Raw genomic sequence first — 19,272 nt, 5'->3', positions numbered from 1 at the left:
TACTGCAGCTTTAAGGAATGCCCTAATAAATTAAACTTTATTCTGCGTATTTGGCCACTCCCTTGTCTTCCATGCTCCTGCTTTCTTACACCCCTCAAATCTACTCCAAGTCCAGAGTCCATATGAATTAAACTCCATGCAACATTTACCATAATCCCACCTGCTGCAGTCCCGCGTTCTTACACCGAGACACAGCCCACTCTCCCACCGAGGCAGCACCAGCAAACTACACAGAGCACTGTATGCATACATGCGGCTCAGGTGGGTGGGTCTGGCTTTGTGCTAACATAGCACATTTTTGGGAAACCTTGCCAGATACAGTATGTGGTAATTTTTTTAGGCTATAAAAGCAATTGCGAATGTACCAGCTCCCAATTTGTGTCAGGGGGGCAGACACCATCTCTACATTTATGATTAGACTTAAAACCTTCCTCTTTGATTAAGCTTATAGTTAGAGCTACTCAGGTGTTTACTGAACCGTCTCTTAGTTATGCTGCTATAGGCCTAGACTGCTGGGAAACTCCCATAATGCATCTAACTCTGTGTTTTCTCTCTCTCCTAGTGTATCTCAGACTCTAGAGCTGCAGGATCCAAAATCCGTCATTATTATTATTAACAACATCATTGCAAATATTTTAGGTTGAGAATTATATCTGTCATAATAAATATCAGTCTAGTAGAGATTAAAGCAACGGTTATATAACTATATATAACTATATATAACTCCTCTCCCCCTCTTTCTGCCCACCTCTCCTCTCTCCACCATTTTGTCCTCTCACCCCAACCGGTCGCAACATATATATACACATATACATATATATGTATATATATATATATATATATATATATATATATATATATATATATATATATATATATATATATATATATATATATATATATATTTATAGCAGGTTGAAAGGGAAACATCAGAGCATCTTTCTGCAGCTCAGTTGACGACGGTGCGGTGGTGGACTGAGTCTGTTGAGTGTTGATGTCACACTATGTTGTTACCTAGTTGGTGAGATGCAGAGCTGGAAAAGCTAACCATGTAGCTACTTTCATAACTTGTCAGCTGAGTGGAAGTTAATGTGTGAGCATCTTAGCCCATTCTACCTTTATGCCACGTTATAACATAAATGGAAGTGTAACTAACGGTAACGTGTGTTATATGCGTGTGTATATTGTGAGGTCTCGACCTCACTATGTAAAGTGCCTTGAGACGATGTATGTTTTGATTTGGCGCTATACAAATAAAGTTTTATTGAATTTAATTGAATTTAATCAGGAAATTGTTCTTCGGTGCTTTCCTTGGTTCTGCACAGTGGGAGGAGGCCCGACTCCACCTTTTTATCAATAGGCCTGGTACCCAGTGGATCTGGATCTGGAACGTAAAGTACAATAGGTGTGTGTTTGTGACGTGTGTGTGAGACACGTGTGTGTGTGTGTGTGTGTGTGTGTGTGTGTGTGCCTGTCTGTGTGTGTCTGACAGAGTAATACATTTTGGAAAAGGTTCATTGTCAAGGGGTTCTGCTTCAACAAAAAGCCTCTGCTTTGTCTCTAAAAAAACCCACACGACCATCTTCCCCTTTCGGAATGAACAAGGAGGATCAAATGTCAATGGTAAATAGGGGGAGGGAGGTAACATAGGATAAGCTAGGAAAGGAGTGAGAGGATGGAGGGGGATGTGTGTGTGACATGCAGGAGCTTTCTACGAACGTGAGGTCTGAGAGTAAGCTATCCAAGGAGCGGCCGAGGGGTGTCACAGCAGGGGTCAAGCAGACTGATACCTCTATCTGCCTGTGATAGGATGCACAGAGCACCTACTTATCTGATGGTGCTGCTACTGTATATAGCTCTATCTCTGACTGACACCACAGTTGAAGGACACCACGTGACAGGGTGGGGTTTTTTCACAGCTCAGTGGGCTGGCAGGCCCCACAGATAACCACATTTTTGTGCACAAACACTGAAAAACAGATTTTTGAATAATATGTCACCTTCAACAATGAAAGCAGGTTTTCACATGGTTTCCTAGTTTTTTTTTCCACATGACTGTGTGACTGCTAATTGCAGTTTATGTCTTCTGTGAATCAGACCAGGGTTAGGGTTAGGGGTTTGACACCACGTGAAAACCTTTTTTTCATAGTTGAAGGTGGCATATTATTAAAAAAATCAGCTTTTCTAAAAACATTATGCATGAACACATGTTATGTTATGATTAAGTGAACATACACACATGCACACATACACTTGTGCAACACGTAAAATTAGTATGATATGATGTAAATATCATAAATTGTGTATGATGATGTCATATGTAGGAGAATGTCACTATTTATTATGTGCCTAATTTAACTGTGGGTCCGGAAAGTAAAGCCAATATCAAAGTGCCTGAAACCTGTATTATCTCGAATGACCAGCACAGGGCGACTCCACTGGGTCCTCGGTTTCTATTTAAGTCTATGGGAAAAATTCTCACTTGACTTGAGGAGTTTATGGTTCAGTCTTCTTTGAAGTCTTCTTCAATAGTCTTCTTCAATACAGCATGATGTTCATTTTGTGAATTAAGGTCTCCTTCAGAGTATAATAGACAATAAAGCAGTATGCATTGGGGCATGTTCTTGAAAGCTAGTGTGTGTATGTGTGTAGACCAATGTCTGTGTAAGAAAGAGCTTATGTGTAATTCACCAAGGCAGCACATCTTACTAAAGAAACATTGAATGTTAACTTACTCAGAAAGCTGAAAATTTGTTAAAAAACTAAATGATATGATAATATATCAAATAGTTCTGTGCTGTATCCTAAAATATATTTCAGACATTTGATAATTCATAACATTAACCTATAAATCTCGTTGTTCACATTGGTTTTTGGTTTGGAAATCACCTCAATCATCTCTTTGTAGTCCAGAGAAGACCCATTGTGTTTACCGGGAGTGTAAAAAACTGGAAGTGGGATATGATGTTGAGGAAGACGGAGCTGCAGGGTGTGATTTGGACTTGAGGAGGTGGAGCGCACACCAGCACTACCGACCTGCACGAGGGGGTGAGGGCCCATTGATTGTTGCTTGCAGCTTGAATTAATTCTAATTTCAATGACATCGGGACAAACATTTTACCTCCACAGCATGTAAGGGGCAGGAAAACCGGTTCTTCGACACCTTGGTATAGTGATGTGGAATGGCCGTATTAAAGTTCTAGAAAAATGCTTCCCAAATATGTGTAGTGGATAAAAAAAGGTCACAGTAAAACACGAGCTTTGCTTTGAGTCTTACGGGACCATTTGCTGTTATTTATAGAGTTTTAAATACAACAAAGAAATGGGCGGAGGGGGAGGATGAACCGATAAATGGGGACAACTGCTGAAAAGGAGGAAAAGGAAAGGGAGTAGGCTGGGTTATGTGTGTCTTTTTTGGGAGTCACTCCTCAGACAGAACATCAGTGTGCAGCCAAGCTTACAGGCAAACACTGGAGTGTGTTGTTTTTTCACAGGGCTCAGGAAACAGCCAACAGGAGCTTCCCGGGGAAAGGCTACAGGCGATCCCTGCTGTTCTATACGAGGAAATGAGCGACATGGGTGTGGGCCTGAGGGAGGCCACTTCCAGCCCAGGGGCCATGACGTCGGGCCCACTCACAAGAAATGTGACATTTTAATTCCATAGTACATTAAATATTTAGCTTATCAAGACTGATTGAGTTTAATATAAGCTTATGTAAGGGACAGCATAAGGACTTATCATCCAAAACCAAATGATTTTAACACCACCTAAGACAGACATAATTAAACCAACTCCTACAATTTACAACTTTTCACGTCACAAATTACTGTAAAAAACAGTTTGGACCCCATTACGCAATCAACACTTCAGGCTGCAAGGCTGCTTGTCAGATGTGGTGGTAAGCAACACTGGCACACCCCAGGGAACTGTTCTGTCACCATTCCTGTGCACCCTCCACACCTCGGACTTCTGCTTCTACTCGGGAACATGCCATCTACAGAAATGAGTGGTGACATTCTACAAAGTGAAATGTGAATAATATGAATTAATAACTAATATAGAAAAGAGCAACTCAAAATACAAAATTTTAAAAGTATTTTTCAGCTTAACAATATACTGTAAATAAGCACAGGAACATATCAAGTTTACTATTTTTGCCCCCTGTGTCGGACAATGATCAAACTACGATGAACGGAAGCTGGAGTGATGTCAGGTTGTTTCTGCTGCTGAAACAGCGGGGAGTGATGTGATTAGGTCAATCAGACTAAATTTTTTCATTCATAAACATGGGATACATTGCACAGTGTGTGGATAATTTTTCCAATAAAATATATAGTATAACGTTTTTGTTACTATTCATTGTAATGCAGATGCCTCATGTTGTTCTGAGCTGCAGTGATAGATTATGAAAGTAAAACACTGTCAGTGATTCTGCCGTGATTCAAGCAATCTTTATTGAATTCAAATGAAGCTCTAATATTAATGAGTCTATTTATTTGGCTTGATAAACTTTACCTTCATTGAGGGCGGTTGTGGGTCAGGAGGTAGAGTCGGTTTTTCACTAACCCGAAGATTGGTGGTTTGATCCCAACTTCCCCTAGCCTGCATGCCGTTGTGTCCTTGGGCAAGACACTTAACCCTAAAAATTGCCTCTGACGGCTCTTCCGACAGTGTATGTGTGTGAATGGGGGAATGTGACTTTGAGTGGTCAATAAGACTAGGAAAAGTATAGTTTATTTACCATTTATTAGAAGCTCTGGTTTAAAACCGGAATGGACACAGCAACACGATTCTGCTCATCTATAAACATCTGTTGTGCTTCATTATTTGTCACTTTACTCTAAACTCTTTTATCCCTGCTCCGTAGCATGTTAGCGGTACGGCATTAGTTACCATGGTGATTTAACCATGAGAATTGAACCAGGCCTGTTTTACGAAAAAACCCAGGGCTAAACCTGAAGTTACCTCGAAAACCACAAATCCTGCTTGTATTACACTCCCATTGTTGAGAGCTTTGTAGGATTAAATCAAATTAGATTACTTTATTGGCCCATAGGGAAAATTTATTTGGACACATAAATACAGTGACTGCTGTTAAAAAAACATAGAAATAAATAAAATACAAAAAGTAGTGCATACATAGAGTACATACTGTAAAAACCCTGTTCTCCTGTCTCTATGCAATCACACAATCACACACACACACGCACGCACGCACACACACACACACACACGCACACACATGCATACAAAGACTAAAACAACTACAAATTGCACACTGACCTGTAGCACAAAACATTCTCTCTTGGAAAGTGCATAGTTAAAAAATATTGGGCAATCGGGGGGGTTGGCTTTGGCTGGTCTGTTGTTTAGGGCCTTGATGGACAGGGGGACGAATGAGTTCTTGAAGTGGTTGAGTCTGCACTGGGGGACTCTGAAACGTCTGCCTGAGGGGAGGAGCTGGTACTCAGGGTGGAGGACATGGATGGGCTCTGAGGATATTTTCGTTTTGGAGCATGGGTTGTTGTCGGACTCCCATTATTTCCATGGCCCTGTGCATGAGGTTGATGATCTGGGCCTTCAGTTGGAGACTCAGGTTGCCAAACCAGGCCGTGAGATGCCGTACCTGAAGATGCTCTCCACTATTGCATGGTAGTAGAGGAGCATCACCTTCTGGCTGACACCAAAGACCCTCAGCGCCCGCAGGAAGTGCAGTCGTTGTTGGATCCTGGCAGAGACATAATCCACATGAACACTCCATGAAAATGTATTGTCAACCTGGGCAACATGCTGATTGTGGATCACCACTGGTGAGTGGTCTCCAATGTGCTTGAGTTCGAATGACATTTCTTATACATTTTCCTATAACATTTTCAAATAATGTTTTTTTTTTTGCATTGATTCAATAAGTTTGCATGTGATGGATCAGACATAAGGCCCAGTATGGCTGCATCATCGTAAAATTTTATCATGTGGATATTGGCAGATTTGCATGTAACTTCATTAGTGTACAGGGTGAATAGAACTGGGGAACTGACGCACCCCTGGGGGGCACCAGTGCTGATGGTCAAGGGGTCAGACAGTGTCCTGTTCACCCTAACTGGCTGGGTGCAGTTTGGTGATGAATTAACATTCATCTGCTGCGGTGTACTCAGGAGGACATGGGGCTGGAGTGTGTTGAAGGCTGCACTAAAATCAAGAAACAACAGTCTGGCATAGGCTCTAGGATTCTCCAGCTACGCTATTGATAGCATCATCAGTGCCCCCCCTGGTGATTTATATGCGAACTTCAGGGGATCCCGCTGCGGTCCAACATCCAGCCGTAAATAAACCACCAAGGGCTTCCCCATACAATTCAAAACAACTGAGGTCAAAGCAATTGGTCTGAAGTCATTATCGTCCTGTGGACGGGGCTTCTTTGGGACAGGTGTGACGATCGCCCTTTTCCATGAGGTGGGTACAGTGTGGGTATCCAGGGACCTCTGGAAGATGGGGCACCAGGCAGGTGTCAGTTCATCTACATGCCATCTGGGCCTGTGGCCTTGTTAACATTGAGTTTTTTTTAAAATAACTTGTTGATGGATTTCGGTATCAACATCGACAGTAACAATATTATCAAGAATTAAATTAAATTAAATTCTGCAGAAAAGTCCTGACTGTCAAACCGCTTATAAAAAACATTCAGCTCATTAGCATGCAGAGATTTCTGAGTGGGTTTCATGTTAATGCCTGTTTTCATAGAGTCCCAGAGGTTTTTTTTTAACTTATGGCCATGAGGATTGTCTCTATCGCCTCCCTGTGGGGTTTCCTGGCTTCTTTCAGCTTCTGGTTCAGCGCCTATTTTGGTTTGATTTAGTTGATGGTGGTTGTTGTCCTTGAATGCCTGCTTTTTCCTGTTAATGCAATCCTTCGCCTCCTTTGTGGCCTAGGGTTTGTTGTAAGCGTAGACTTTCATTGTTGTCTTTTTTGGAATCACATTGTCAGCACAGAATTTTATGCAATCTGTGGTGACTTCAGTAGCATTGTCCCAGTTAATTTCTCCAGAGTATATATCCCAATCTGTTCATAGGACGCAGCCTTTCAGTGTTTCAGTGTTGTCATCGGACCATGTGTTGATGGTTTTTAACCAGGGATTGACCACTCTTTAAGGCTGTTTTGTATTTGGGGATAAGGTGGACGGTGTTATGGTCGGAGTTAGACATAGGTGGTTTGGCTGTGGCTGTGTAAGCAGTGTTTTACATTACCATGGCACTTGTCTTAGGTCCGGTTATTTCCAGCTCAACATCAGGAAAACGACGTACCTGGTGTTGGCCTGGTGACACAGTCACTGCTGTTCTCATTAATGGGGAGGGGGGTGGAGATGTTGGATAGCTACAAATAGAAACTGGACTGGTCGGACACCACTGAGGCCCTCTGCAGGAAGGGAAAGGGCGGCAGTTCTTTCTGAGAAGGCTCAGGTCTTTCGATGTGTGCACTAGGCTGTTACGGATGTTAGCCAGTGTTATCTTCTTTGCTGTGGTGTGCTGGGCCAACTCTGTGGTTGGGATGGAACTGAACAGTGTGGAGGCAGTGACAGAGAAAAGGATGCGAGGGAAGCTGAGAGCGATCATGGACAACCCCTCTGTGAGAGTGGAGGTGGCTGGTGAAAGCAAACATTATGAGGTTGAAGAAACCTCATAAGAAGCCCCAGTGTGTAATTTTTGTAATTTTCTGGCGGCATCTGGTGGTAAAGTTGCAAACCGCAACCAACTTAGCCACCGACGGGACTTCTAAATATTACACACTGTAGCTTTAATATTTGAGTTTGTGATATATGCATTTGTGAAATGCAAAATTAAAATTTCTTTTAATGTAAAATTGCTTCATGTTTGTGCATGGATTTGAACATGCATTTGTGAGTACCAAAACTATGTAACTCTTATATATGACTCGTAGCTGTGATTCACATTTGAGACTGTTGGGACAAATTTCCCTCCATAGTATTTAGCTTACTTAAGATTCCATGAGCAGTAAACTAACCTGTAACCCAATTGATGAATTGACTTATTGTTGCAGCCAAGCAAGAATTAACTTTTCCCAGGTGCCCCCGAGTTCTTTTGAAAGAAGACTCATCTCCTGTAGACCTAACTACTCGTCATGTAGAAAACCTTCAAGTTTCTACCCACCACTAATACAGTATGAACACAAATAATCCTACCTCCTCTGAATTCCATGAATATGTCCTTTACCAATCTGTCGCTGCAGCATCAACCGTACATGTATGAATACAGGAGAAAGATGCGAGCATGACAGACAGCAGAGAGGAAAGCTCCAGCTCACAGTTTACTAGGTATGAAATTATATAAACGAGTTGTTTTATATGATAAATAATTAAGGTGAACATTTCAACATCACTCTTGAGTTTTTATTCAAAGGATTTACATGACATTAAAGCACATTGTAAATTTTGTGAACTTACAAAAGAGCTGCATGAGCTGATGTGACAGTAACAACAGGGCTTTTCTGTTCAAACAGAGAAGACCTTCAAAAACAAGCTTCCTATAAAACTTTCCCCCCTACTACCCCACAAGAAAATATTGCGTAAAAGCAAACACATTAACGAATACTCACAAAAGAAAATTCCACCACTAATGAATAAGACTAGCCTTTAAAATAAAGTCTCAAATTTGCCAGCTGTTTTGGACACACCTCACAACTAAAAACAACACTGTCTACTCAGCAGGTAGTGATTTTCTCTGATCGTGAGGGTTTGTGTAGATGCATCTCCCTCTCTCCTCCCTGTCTGGCAGCGTCAGAGGTCATCAGATGAATGCGAGCTCTGTGTGAAGCCCATGTGTTCATGATCCTTGTCATGAAAACTGGATCTGTTGTACAGTGGGAATCTGGAACACATCCACACAATTCAGTTGGAGATGGTGTAAATTCATTTCTAAATTATCCAGATCAGTACTGTGAGCTGCCAATACATCAGTGTGGACTTTACCTGTTGATATGAGGTGGTGTATACCATGACGTTCTGCTGCTGTCCATCTGCTGTGATAATCCCAGCTGGTAATGGATTTGCTGATGAGGGGAGAAGATTTATCTTTATGTGACTTCACGTGAAACACAAAGATTGAGACCATGGAACGAAACAAATGCTGAACAAAATTCTAAAATATACACTATAAACCTGACTTGTTAACTTACTGAAGCCATCATCTGTGAGATCATCTCCCAGGCTCTCTGCCACCGCCACACCCGGCATTCCCTTCTCCCCCTTCATTGCCTGGAAAAACACCAGATGAGCACTAAGCATGAACATTAAGTACATATGTAATTACAGCAACACATTTAAATTTATTTAGAATTAAACAAGAACTTGGTTTTATCTGGTAGGAAACTAATACGATATTCAGGTTAGTTCTACAATTGCAATTTCTATTTTGATAAAGGGCAAATCTTTTCATTTTCTATTTCAATGCATTGTGCATATTTTAGGCATTTCCACACCTCATAATTTGACTAACTCGTCATCATAGTCAAAGTGCCATCTGCAGCAACAGGAAGCTATAGACCCTATACCTTTACAAATTACCTTCTAGCAGGTTGGCAAGATCTTGCTCAAATATCGTCAATTAACTCCTAAGAAATTGATGATGGAATATTGAGAATATCCAGAGTTTTTCATCAGTTTCGACGCTGCTGCTGATTTGCATACACACTGTGGACAAATAAACAGTTGTAATGTGGGCCGCCATCATCATCAGACCAGTAACATGTGTGATAACAGTCCAGGCCCAAATACATCTACAGGCCAAATTTCTTACTTGGTCAAAGAACAGGGTATTCATTTCTATTTCTTACTTTGACATTTACTCCAAGCAGGTTCAACAGACTTGCCTCAAATATAATCAGAACTCTACTATGACCCTGATGATGCTCCAGATTGAAGCTTTTAGTTTTTAAAGAACTGCCCTTGCCATGGCAACCGATTCATCATGAAAGAAAGCTTTTTTTCCCAGGGGCCTAGCATGCTTGAAAACTCACGGAATTTGGCACACACCTCAGAACACCAACAAAATGTGAATCTGATGAGATTTGTTGGCCTTGGTATGGCAAGATGCCTCACTAGCAGCCCCCGAAAACTTCAACAAAGTAACTATTTCATATAGCATATATATTGGGCCAATACTTAAAATTATGTCTCTTGGGTCCATGACTTAATCAAACAGGAAGTCCACAATTAAATTTGAATTGTGTGAAATCTCTTTGAATCAATGGGGTCCAGTCCTTAAACTAAAAGATCTGATTGAGGATTAGGATTACAACTGGATTGTTTAGATATGGAATGGGCCGACCTCCACACACTACTAGTATTGTTAACCATACAGTCCCATCTGCCTCAAACTGGATATGTTTAATAGTTCCAGCCTGAAGACAGCTGTGTGATAATATTCAGGGACACTAGCACCACCTACTGGCAGTATGAAAGGACACAAAATATTAATTTAATTTCCTTTATCATAGATATGTTTTGTGTTCTTCAAAGAAAAGTTTATGTTCAGACATATGTTTTATTTATAAGAATTTTTTTTATACTTAAAAAAAAAAAAGTGCAGTGTTGAATTTGGACACGCCTAACCCTAACCCATTATCAACGAACTATGAAATAAACAGCTGAACAGCACTCTATTGATGCCACATTCTGCGTAAGGTTAAGTGTTATTATACCATTGCACTCACGTAGGTGGCCCCACTTTGTCTCACCTCTCTGAACTTTTGCAGGTAGAGCTTCAGTGGCTCCACATACATGTCAAAGCCCAGCGTAGACATGGCAAACAGGATGTCCTCCCCGTTAATGGTCTTCCTCTTCTCCTGGTGGCAGCGCTCGCTCGCCTCTGACGTGATGAAGCTGATGAACTCACTCACACACTCTTGTACACACTCCTTTGCATCTTTAGCAATCTGTCAAAAAAACAACACGGACACATTACAAAGAGGAAGAAGGTTGTTTGAGGTAAAATGGCCTACAACCGTAAGGGATAAAGATCTTATGTTTCCATGTGGGCAAATCAAGTCTTTTCATCATTCTCTCTCTCTCCTGGCAGATCTCTGCAATGGCCTATCTCTGGACACTTTAAATCCTCAAAACCCACCTGTTCAGAAAGGCTTTTGATCAATTACACTATTTCCAGCAAAAATCGCCATTATAATCCCTGAGCATCGACCAGTGCGAAACCCCTTTTGTTCTGCAAGGAATTCTAATAATTATTACTATAATTATTATTCCTAAAGGTAAAGCTTATTTGAGGGGATAAACATGCTCAAAAACATATGAATCTTTGCACATGCGTCAGACCTGGTCGAAAGTTACGTATTTTATGGGTCTCGGGTATGGGATCGTACTTTAACCAACTCCTCCTAGACGTAGAGAATAAATAAGATCGACTTCATATTTGGTCAGTCTAGTCTTAAGACCTTTGTGAAGCTAAACTGATAAGGTTTTCAGGTTTCTTTGAACGGTGTGTCTGTGGTGGCATGGCGACTTTGTGTTTCGCCATGAAAAAGGAAGTTGTAAATCAGAAACATCCTATCCCAAAGGAATACTGAAAAACTAGTCCATGTATTTGTTACTTCTAGACAGAGTTTGTCAGGGAGGCAGAGGCACGCACTACTTTTAAGGTTAGACTTAAAACCTTCCTCTATGATAAACCTTATAGTTAGAGTGAACCATTTCTTAGTTATGCTGCTAAAGGCCTAGACTGCTGGGGGAACTCCCATCATGCACCTCTCTCCCTATCTCTTTCTACCCCCATGTATTTACATTACATGTCACTGTGTTTTTTCTCTAGTTCTGGAATCTCTGACTCCAGAGCTTCAGGATCCAAAACTGTTACTATTTTTAACAATGTCATTGCATCTATAAGTGATTTTAAAAAAGAATGTGCAAAAAAATTCAGATTCAACATTCGGGAAACCAAGGATAGGCAATCGACTCAGTGTGAACTCGTACCAACATTTTAAAACACAAGCCAAGCCTCCTCCCAATCAGAGTAATGTACTAATAAGCTACATCATAAGTTTCATTCAAAAGACCCGAATTCCAGGCTAGAGGAATAACATGGGTCTCTAGGAGTCAGCAGTGAGATGATTGGTCCCTGCACACGTCTGGTTTCGTTTGTTAGTTATTGATCCGAAATGTTACAATCTTTCCAACAAGTGAATGGCTGAATGTAAATTTGAGTTCAAACAGAATCGATTGCTTATCCATGGTGACCCGGATGTTGCATCTGAATTTTTTAACACATAATTCGGGGATCTGAATTTGCCCTGTCGAATTAGGGCAACTCAATTTTATATGAATTTTATGACTTGGAAAAAATTCACAAACATAATTTAAATGCTGAAGAATTCAGTAGTAGAACTTCAGTGCCTTTTAAATTTAAAATTTTGGTGAGACCGATTCGCTTCCATATCCATCACGTTATGAAAAAATATATTACACAGTGAATATTGAACTGAAGGTTGACTTTTTAAAAAAAATTATATCGCAAATCAATATCTGTCAGAAAAATCCTCAAATCGTTGAGCCCTATACATTAATTATAACCCGAAGAAAATAGTGGACATAAAATAGTCATATTGAAACCGCTTATTCCCACTTCTTACTTCACTCCCTCACAAACCTTTCCAGTCTGAGGAACAGCATTCTTCATGATGCGAGCCACATTGGCAATAGGAAGGTAGATGTCCTGCTCCCTGTAGTTCTCTTTGATTCCGCCGTCGTCCTGGTCATTCAGACTCTCATCCGCATCATCTACAGAAAACGAGCACGCAGAGTCAGCAGGACTTCACTACCTACATTGACGGTTGTTTTCCTCTTTCCAGCTCCTTACCATCTTGGGTTTGGAGAACATAGTGACTTGACGCCATGTACTCTCCAGTGATACCCAGCTGGGAAGCGTCGGTGGTCGAGCTGTCTCCGTCCATCTGTAATGCAAACACACACACACACACACACACACACACAAACACACAAGGTTTTACAAGGGGTCTTACACTCACTCAGAGAGCATAATACATAGTGAAGACTTTTCTCTTTAGTTACACGTTTTGAAAACAAACAGGCGGACTGAGCCTGGATCATCAAAAACTGACAATATCTGTTTCGCCTGGTTGACGTGCAGTTTCTGTGGAGATATGAGAAAATAATAAAATGACTGCCCCGGTCCTTTTTTTTGTCGTAACATTGGTCGAGTTTGCTCGGGGACTACATCTCACCACTTAGACCGCATAGCCCCTCTTCGAGAAGCAGTGTGCAGATCTATAGATCCTACGCAAACTTGATTGGGCTACACTAATTATTTCAGCAATGCTTTAGTTAAAAAGCCCCCCCCCCCCCTCAAACAGTCCCTGCCCACGGTCGACAGCCCCGTCTGGAGAACCATACGCGAGTTGTAGATTCCTCGACATCAGTCCCATCGGGAGGCGGTCGATCGTCCCCGGGTTCGTTCCGCAAGCAAGACAACGAGCCCAAACAAAAGCGCCAGCGACACGTGGGCGACTCTCGACTCACGACACACGACAGGACAATGACACGACTAGCCGGCCGTTGCACCGAGGGTAACAACCATGCCATGCGTTGTGCAGATGCGACCTGGGCTGAAGCCACTTTGCACGTTAGCCACACGCTAAGCCCACTGCTCGGCGGTTAGCCGTCGCGTGCTAGCCAGACTAGCAGATGTCGGGCGGCGGTGCATGTGCATGATGTCTGCCACCCGGCCTGCGGGGAACAAAGTGGTTTGAGTTTAGCGAGGAGAGGCTGCCCGGCGGGATGTTACCTTCTGTAGGGAACCTGCTCAGGCACATAGTGTCTCCTGGGCGGGTTCCGAGACCGCAGCTGGCGCCTGCATATACCGCATTGGCCTGCTCTTTGTTGTGCGGAGCGGAGCAAGACGTGACCGAGGCCAAAATGACAAGAGACCCTCCGCTTTTAAGTTTCGACCGTTCCCCGAAGAGCGGCCCTTGTTCGCTCGGGCAACAAATAAAAAAAAAAATCAGACAGAGACGGACATTTCCATTCGAGCTAAAGAGAAATCGGTTAGCAATCATTGGACGGAGCCAGGCACAGACCTGCAATGAAGCCCTGGTTGGTTACCTCCCTGAGACGGCTGTTTGGTTGGACAGAAAATGGCTGCGAAAGGACCAGTCCCAGCGCGGAGCCGCGGCTGCACTGCCGCCTGCAGCCGACAGGGGGCCGGGGGCTGCTTTCAAAGACCCCCTCACAAGCTCCCAACACAAATGTCTGAAGACAAACCCAGCAGTGGAGACGATTAGATTGTGCTATACGATTTTAAATGGTTTCGAATTGTAAATGTCGCCTGTCGTCACAGTGGAACAATCCAGGTCTGGTACAGCTTCAATGCATTCTGGAACAATAGAATGAGAAGACAGTGTACAAGAAACATGCATTCATTATTTATGACTTTAATAAAATGGAGAAAAAAAACCACAGCAACTTGTCCATGTGGTCTTTTTTTCCACATTTAGGTATACCTCTATGGCGTCTGTGAGGATGGCCTTGAACACAATTCGAAGATCGGAAGACCGATGTGTCGGAATTGCCGTAATTCCTACAGTTCTGGAAACACATGAACGCATTTCCCCGAGGCTCCTTCCTTCCTGATGCGCCAAGCAGTTGGGTGTGTGTGTGTGTGTGTGCGTGTGTGTGTGTGCGCGCGTGCGTGTGCGCGTGCGTGTGTGTGCATGTGTTTCTATGGTTGTGGGAACGAATTGTGTCGTTCAAAACTATCGTTATGAGGACACAGTGGGCTTTTTAAGGGTCAACACTTCCTATTGCTCAGTGTCCAGCTCAAGTTTTTGACTTTAATGAGTATTGTCTTCGTGAACATCTGTGTTTGCCAGAATGTCGACAGTGGCCGCCAGAGCAAGAAAGAAAGTATGAGCAGGGATGGTCTTCATTTGAACAGGAGATGGCCAGGTTTAGCAGGCGTTATTCAGGAACTGGCAGGAACATTACAACGTGACCAGCGTGGGGGTACAGCCTCCAATGCCTAAGGCCATATACTCTGCACTGACTCTAGTCTACGTGATCCCTCTGAGTATACTACTAGAGCTCTCTATCGACCCTGCACTGCAACAGCATCTTAACAGCCACTTTCATAACATGACATTTCAGATTTTCATTACATATTTTTCATTTTACATTTTCATTTAAAGGTAGATTTACTAATGTTTTATATGTACATCATGTTATAAATTAATGATATATGTTTTTTTGTTTTTTTTAATCATGCCGATCTTTCCCAGGGTTTTTCAAAAGAAAAAGTTAGCTCGGAAAGTTAAAGAGTGTAAAAGACCCATAGCAGAGCATATACAAAAACCTGGAGGCCTTTTAGTTTCTATACATAACAGTTAAACATTAAAGCTACAGTGTGTAATATTTAGAAGAACTTATTCACAGAAATTGAATATATGGTCCATAACTATGTGTTCATATATGTATAATCGCCTGCAACAAAGAACCGATGTTTTTTCGTCAACTTTGAATGAGTTAAATATAGGCCATGTCCCAATTCAGGGGCTGCGTCCTTTGGACGATGCATTTGTAGACCGGTTGCGTCACAGTGTCACAACTGGGATGTACCAATTCCTCTGCTCCTTCAAATGCGGCCGACGAATGCGCCCTTCAAGCCCCGCCCAACCAAGGATACACTGGGTGGATCCTACCCGGCCCAGGCTATCCCAGGATTCATTGTGGACCGGCTTGGAAGGGAAGTAATGAAGGCCGACGATAACGCGAACAGATACATTTTTTTAAATGTAAGTATCGGGCTTAAAAAATATACAAATTTGATGTTTAGTTAGCTAATGGTAAATATGTTTAATAAACCGAGCGGCCTTAAGCATGATTATTGCTGTTAAAAAAGTTTTGTGTTTTGTGACAGTCGCGGAGCTGCTGTATCAGACGAATGAATATTCCCAGCACATTAGAAACGTAATGTAATAATACGTTTATTACTGGTAAACCAGACAGGGAGATTTTGCTGCTTTTATTGGTGGTGTGAAATGAAACTGATTGACTGTTGTGTTTTTGTTTCAGGGAGCAGACTGCTCACTTTAACAACTGGGCTGCTTTAAAGAAAGGAGAAGAAAAACAATTCAATAAACAATAGCTAGAAATTAATTTCTGTATTTTTCACCTGTGCAAAATATCTATGTATGGTAATGTATATGAATACATGTAGATATGTATGTATATACATATTTATTCTTACTATTGTTCCATATTCTTACTATTAATCCATACAACACTGTTGATCATATTTTTAATTAGACAACTGCACATTTGACCCTTTTTCCAATATTAATGTATTTAGCTTTTTTCTTTTTTAATAGTTATTTTTTTTGCTATATTTTATTATCCACCTCTTCCCTGATGCCTTTGACTCTTGCTGCTGCTGTAACAAGTAGATATCCCCGGTGTGGGATTAATAAAGTCTAATTTTGTCCTAATACTCATTGTGCAGTAAAATGGTCCCTGTCAGTGTTTTAATATTATATATAGGTTTTTTTTAAATAATATAATTTATACATTCATGAGCAAGTTGAAATTTACTGGTGCTTGTGTTTTGAAGTTTAGCTGATTTGAACTACTTTCTACTCTGTTGGTACTTAGTCCTACAGCAATGCAACATATTCTATTAAAATCATCATTTAAAAATCAATACATTGAAGTGTAACTTTGCATTCAATGGAAAATACTAATGTAAAAGTATAAGTACCTAGAATTTGTAGTTAAATATTAGACATGGAAATATATCATCAAAGTGAAATAAAATAAATCATACATTAATAAACCGCTGTTAATCTATATTATAAAGATTACCAGTGTATTTTAGCCATGTTCTCCTCTAAAGGATATATGTAATATAGCTATAGTTACATTAGGTGGACCCGACCTCCGTGTAAGTCACCATGTTTGGTACGTCGTGTTAAAAGTGCTTGCACAAAAAAGGCCCAGGTGTGCGGTCGAATTGTCCTTCCTATCTACTATTCCTTGTCCTACATCACATTCGTGTTGAATTTTCAGCGCTGCCGGAAACTGGAAATGGAATCAGAGACAACCTCATCAGAAGAGTCTAAACTTGCAGACAGGACTTGGAAAAAGCGATTTTTGAGAAAGCTTGTGTTGCAGCGCCACCCGCTAGCAGGTCTGTTTACGTGTCGATTCGCAGAGTTGTTGGTGCAACCCCAAGCATTTTTTTCTTCTCGATTTACAGAAACACCAATAGCTAGGGGACCGTGAGGAAACATTTGCTGATTTTTAAAATATGTGAATTGCTTTATAATCGCTTACTACCCCTTTAAGTGTTCATATACCACCTTTCCCAGTGTGACCCTTTTCTTGAGTATCCTAAGGTGCAGGGACTTAAAGGGAGATGGCTTCTCTACAAGCTACAGGAGGAGAAAAAAAAACAAGTTTATAGCCATGGTAATACATTGCCTAAAAGCACAATGTCAAACATATAAAGTTTTCCTTTTCAGATTGGCCCTCGTGTTCAGGACTGCATTGAGCCTCAGTGAGGAGAAGAAGATATCAAAGTAAATGAGGATGAAATATCACATTTTACAAATGTAACTTATTTTAAATTTGTATTGTTTTTCAGTTAGTTAACACAATAAAATTTGTGGCAGTGTGTCTATGAATATGACTGAAAAAAGCATGGTATATAGCACCGCTGTAAGATGTAAATGTGTGTGAATGTGATTTGTGCTGTAAAGCACTTTGTGGTTGATAAGGCTCAAAAAGCGCTAATACAGTACATTTACTATATCCCTCTTAATGAAATCTTTCCTTGCATTGAATGTTAATGGTGTTCATTTTGTTTTAGTTTTTCTATAATGTACATAGTTAATAGTGAATTAAATGTACAGAGTAAATAAAATACAACCCCGTTATAATTAGTATTGGCAAAATCCTCAACAACACAAATATATATATGTTAATATAGTCAGCCAATTTTTGTATTTGTTTTAAATTTCATTTTCCCATAGACAAAATTATCAGAAAGCTACAGATACATTTCCATTGTTATGCAGATGACACCTAGCTTTATTTATCTATAAAGCCAGATGAAACTGATCAGTAAGGCAAACTTCAGTGCCTTGAGATAATGTATGTTGTGATTTATACAAATACAAATGCTTCAAAGGTGTAAATCCAAAGAAAATACATGATATGTTACGTTGTTGACAGCCATCTCTGGAATTCGACAATTTGCGCAAGCGGTGAACCAATGAATGAGCACATTCTAATCGTGTTGTAAGTACCATGTTGTCGGCCTCGGACATACCTCAGAAATTGTGCTTGTCTTTCCCGGTGGTGGTCACAATCAGGTGTTTAATTTTCAAATGTGGTAGTAACTCAGTGTCTCACCTCTGTGTTTGCTATAATTCAAATGGAATTCTGAGAGGATTCACTACCTGTTATCTGTGATGAGATCACAGATCACAGGAGTGTGTGTGCCTTTGATCCTTTGCTCATTGCATCAAGAGGGGTTGACATCCCATTCACATCATGATGGAATGCTTTGATTTGATTTTTGTTTTTATTTTACAACTGCTCTAAATTTTAATCCCACCTACTATTACCTATAGTGTTGAGTAACTATAAATGAAAGCTGGACATTTCTGAAGGCTTCTCCATACTAAAGCTGTTTGACATGATTGACAGAGCTGAGAGACACCCCCTGGCTGAGATTGGTGATTTTTCTTTGGGAATGGTGGGTTCTTGCAAATGGCATTAAAGGCAGTAGGGGTCACTAAATGAATTAAATTCTTTCACATATGATCTGTCTCATATTTAATTACCAGTGACAGTTTCAGCAAATATGACAAAAAGTTATTTTTACTAATCCTACCTACTAAACCTTTCAGTAACATTTACATGGGATTTTATTTAGAAGTTAATTTATTTGACAGTTTGACATTCCTGTACATCAAAAGACATTTAGAATAAGGGTCAGCACTGAAATCATGTGATGGGTTTTTGAAGTGGGCATTCTGGTCCTTCACATAGATGGGAGGAGAAAAAGACAAATTATTACACATGAGAAGTTAATTTTCATGTATTAATTGTATGTACTCTTAACAGTATGCAATCATTTAAAATTAAATAATGAAACAAATAGGCCTATATAAACAGTACATTTACAGATAGCAAAAGCAATGTTAGATACATGTGTACAAACCAGGATCATAAACAA

The 19,272-nt window shown here is 40.7% G+C and overlaps 1 protein-coding gene across 6 annotated transcripts; it reads right to left on the bottom strand.

Annotated features, from left to right (window-relative positions):
• Positions 1 to 8,383: 8,383 nt before the first annotated feature.
• Positions 8,384 to 18,476, bottom strand: nfyba (nuclear transcription factor Y, beta a). 6 transcript variants are annotated; one of them, XM_035616626.2, is made up of 8 exons: positions 18,361 to 18,423; positions 17,390 to 17,461; positions 12,880 to 12,973; positions 12,670 to 12,800; positions 10,751 to 10,948; positions 9,191 to 9,269; positions 8,985 to 9,064; positions 8,384 to 8,883 (listed from the first exon to the last, which is right to left on the bottom strand). In XM_035616626.2, the coding sequence occupies exons 3-8, from the start codon at positions 12,971 to 12,973 to the stop codon at positions 8,851 to 8,853; spliced, it is 615 nt and encodes a 204-aa protein (XP_035472519.1). In that variant the 5' UTR covers positions 17,390 to 17,461; positions 18,361 to 18,423; the 3' UTR covers positions 8,384 to 8,850. The 6 variants fall into 6 exon arrangements, with proteins under 6 accessions (XP_035472519.1, XP_035472518.1, XP_035472513.2 ...); XM_035616625.2 differs by lacking the exon at positions 17,390 to 17,461 and having other exon boundaries at positions 18,361 to 18,476; XM_035616620.2 differs by lacking the exons at positions 17,390 to 17,461; positions 18,361 to 18,423 and adding an exon at positions 18,338 to 18,356.
• Positions 18,477 to 19,272: the final 796 nt, after the last annotated feature.

The sequence above is a fragment of the Scophthalmus maximus genome, chromosome 12 (assembly GCF_022379125.1).
Source record: "Scophthalmus maximus strain ysfricsl-2021 chromosome 12, ASM2237912v1, whole genome shotgun sequence".
NCBI classification, from domain to species: domain Eukaryota; kingdom Metazoa; phylum Chordata; class Actinopteri; order Pleuronectiformes; family Scophthalmidae; genus Scophthalmus; species Scophthalmus maximus.
This window is presented reverse-complemented; position numbering and strand designations above follow the sequence as displayed.

Coding starts and splice junctions, on each gene's coding strand:
- nfyba (XM_035616619.2), bottom strand. CDS start 13,622: ATGGCATGGTTGTTACCCTCGGTGCAACGGCCGGCTAGTCGTGTCATT. Junction 12,974..13,433: donor TCGAGGAATCTACAACTCGC/GTATGGTTCTCC, acceptor TTTGCATTACAG/ATGGACGGAGACAGCTCGAC. Junction 10,949..12,669: donor CTGTTCCTCAGACTGGAAAG/GTTTGTGAGGGA, acceptor TTTTTTTGACAG/ATTGCTAAAGATGCAAAGGA.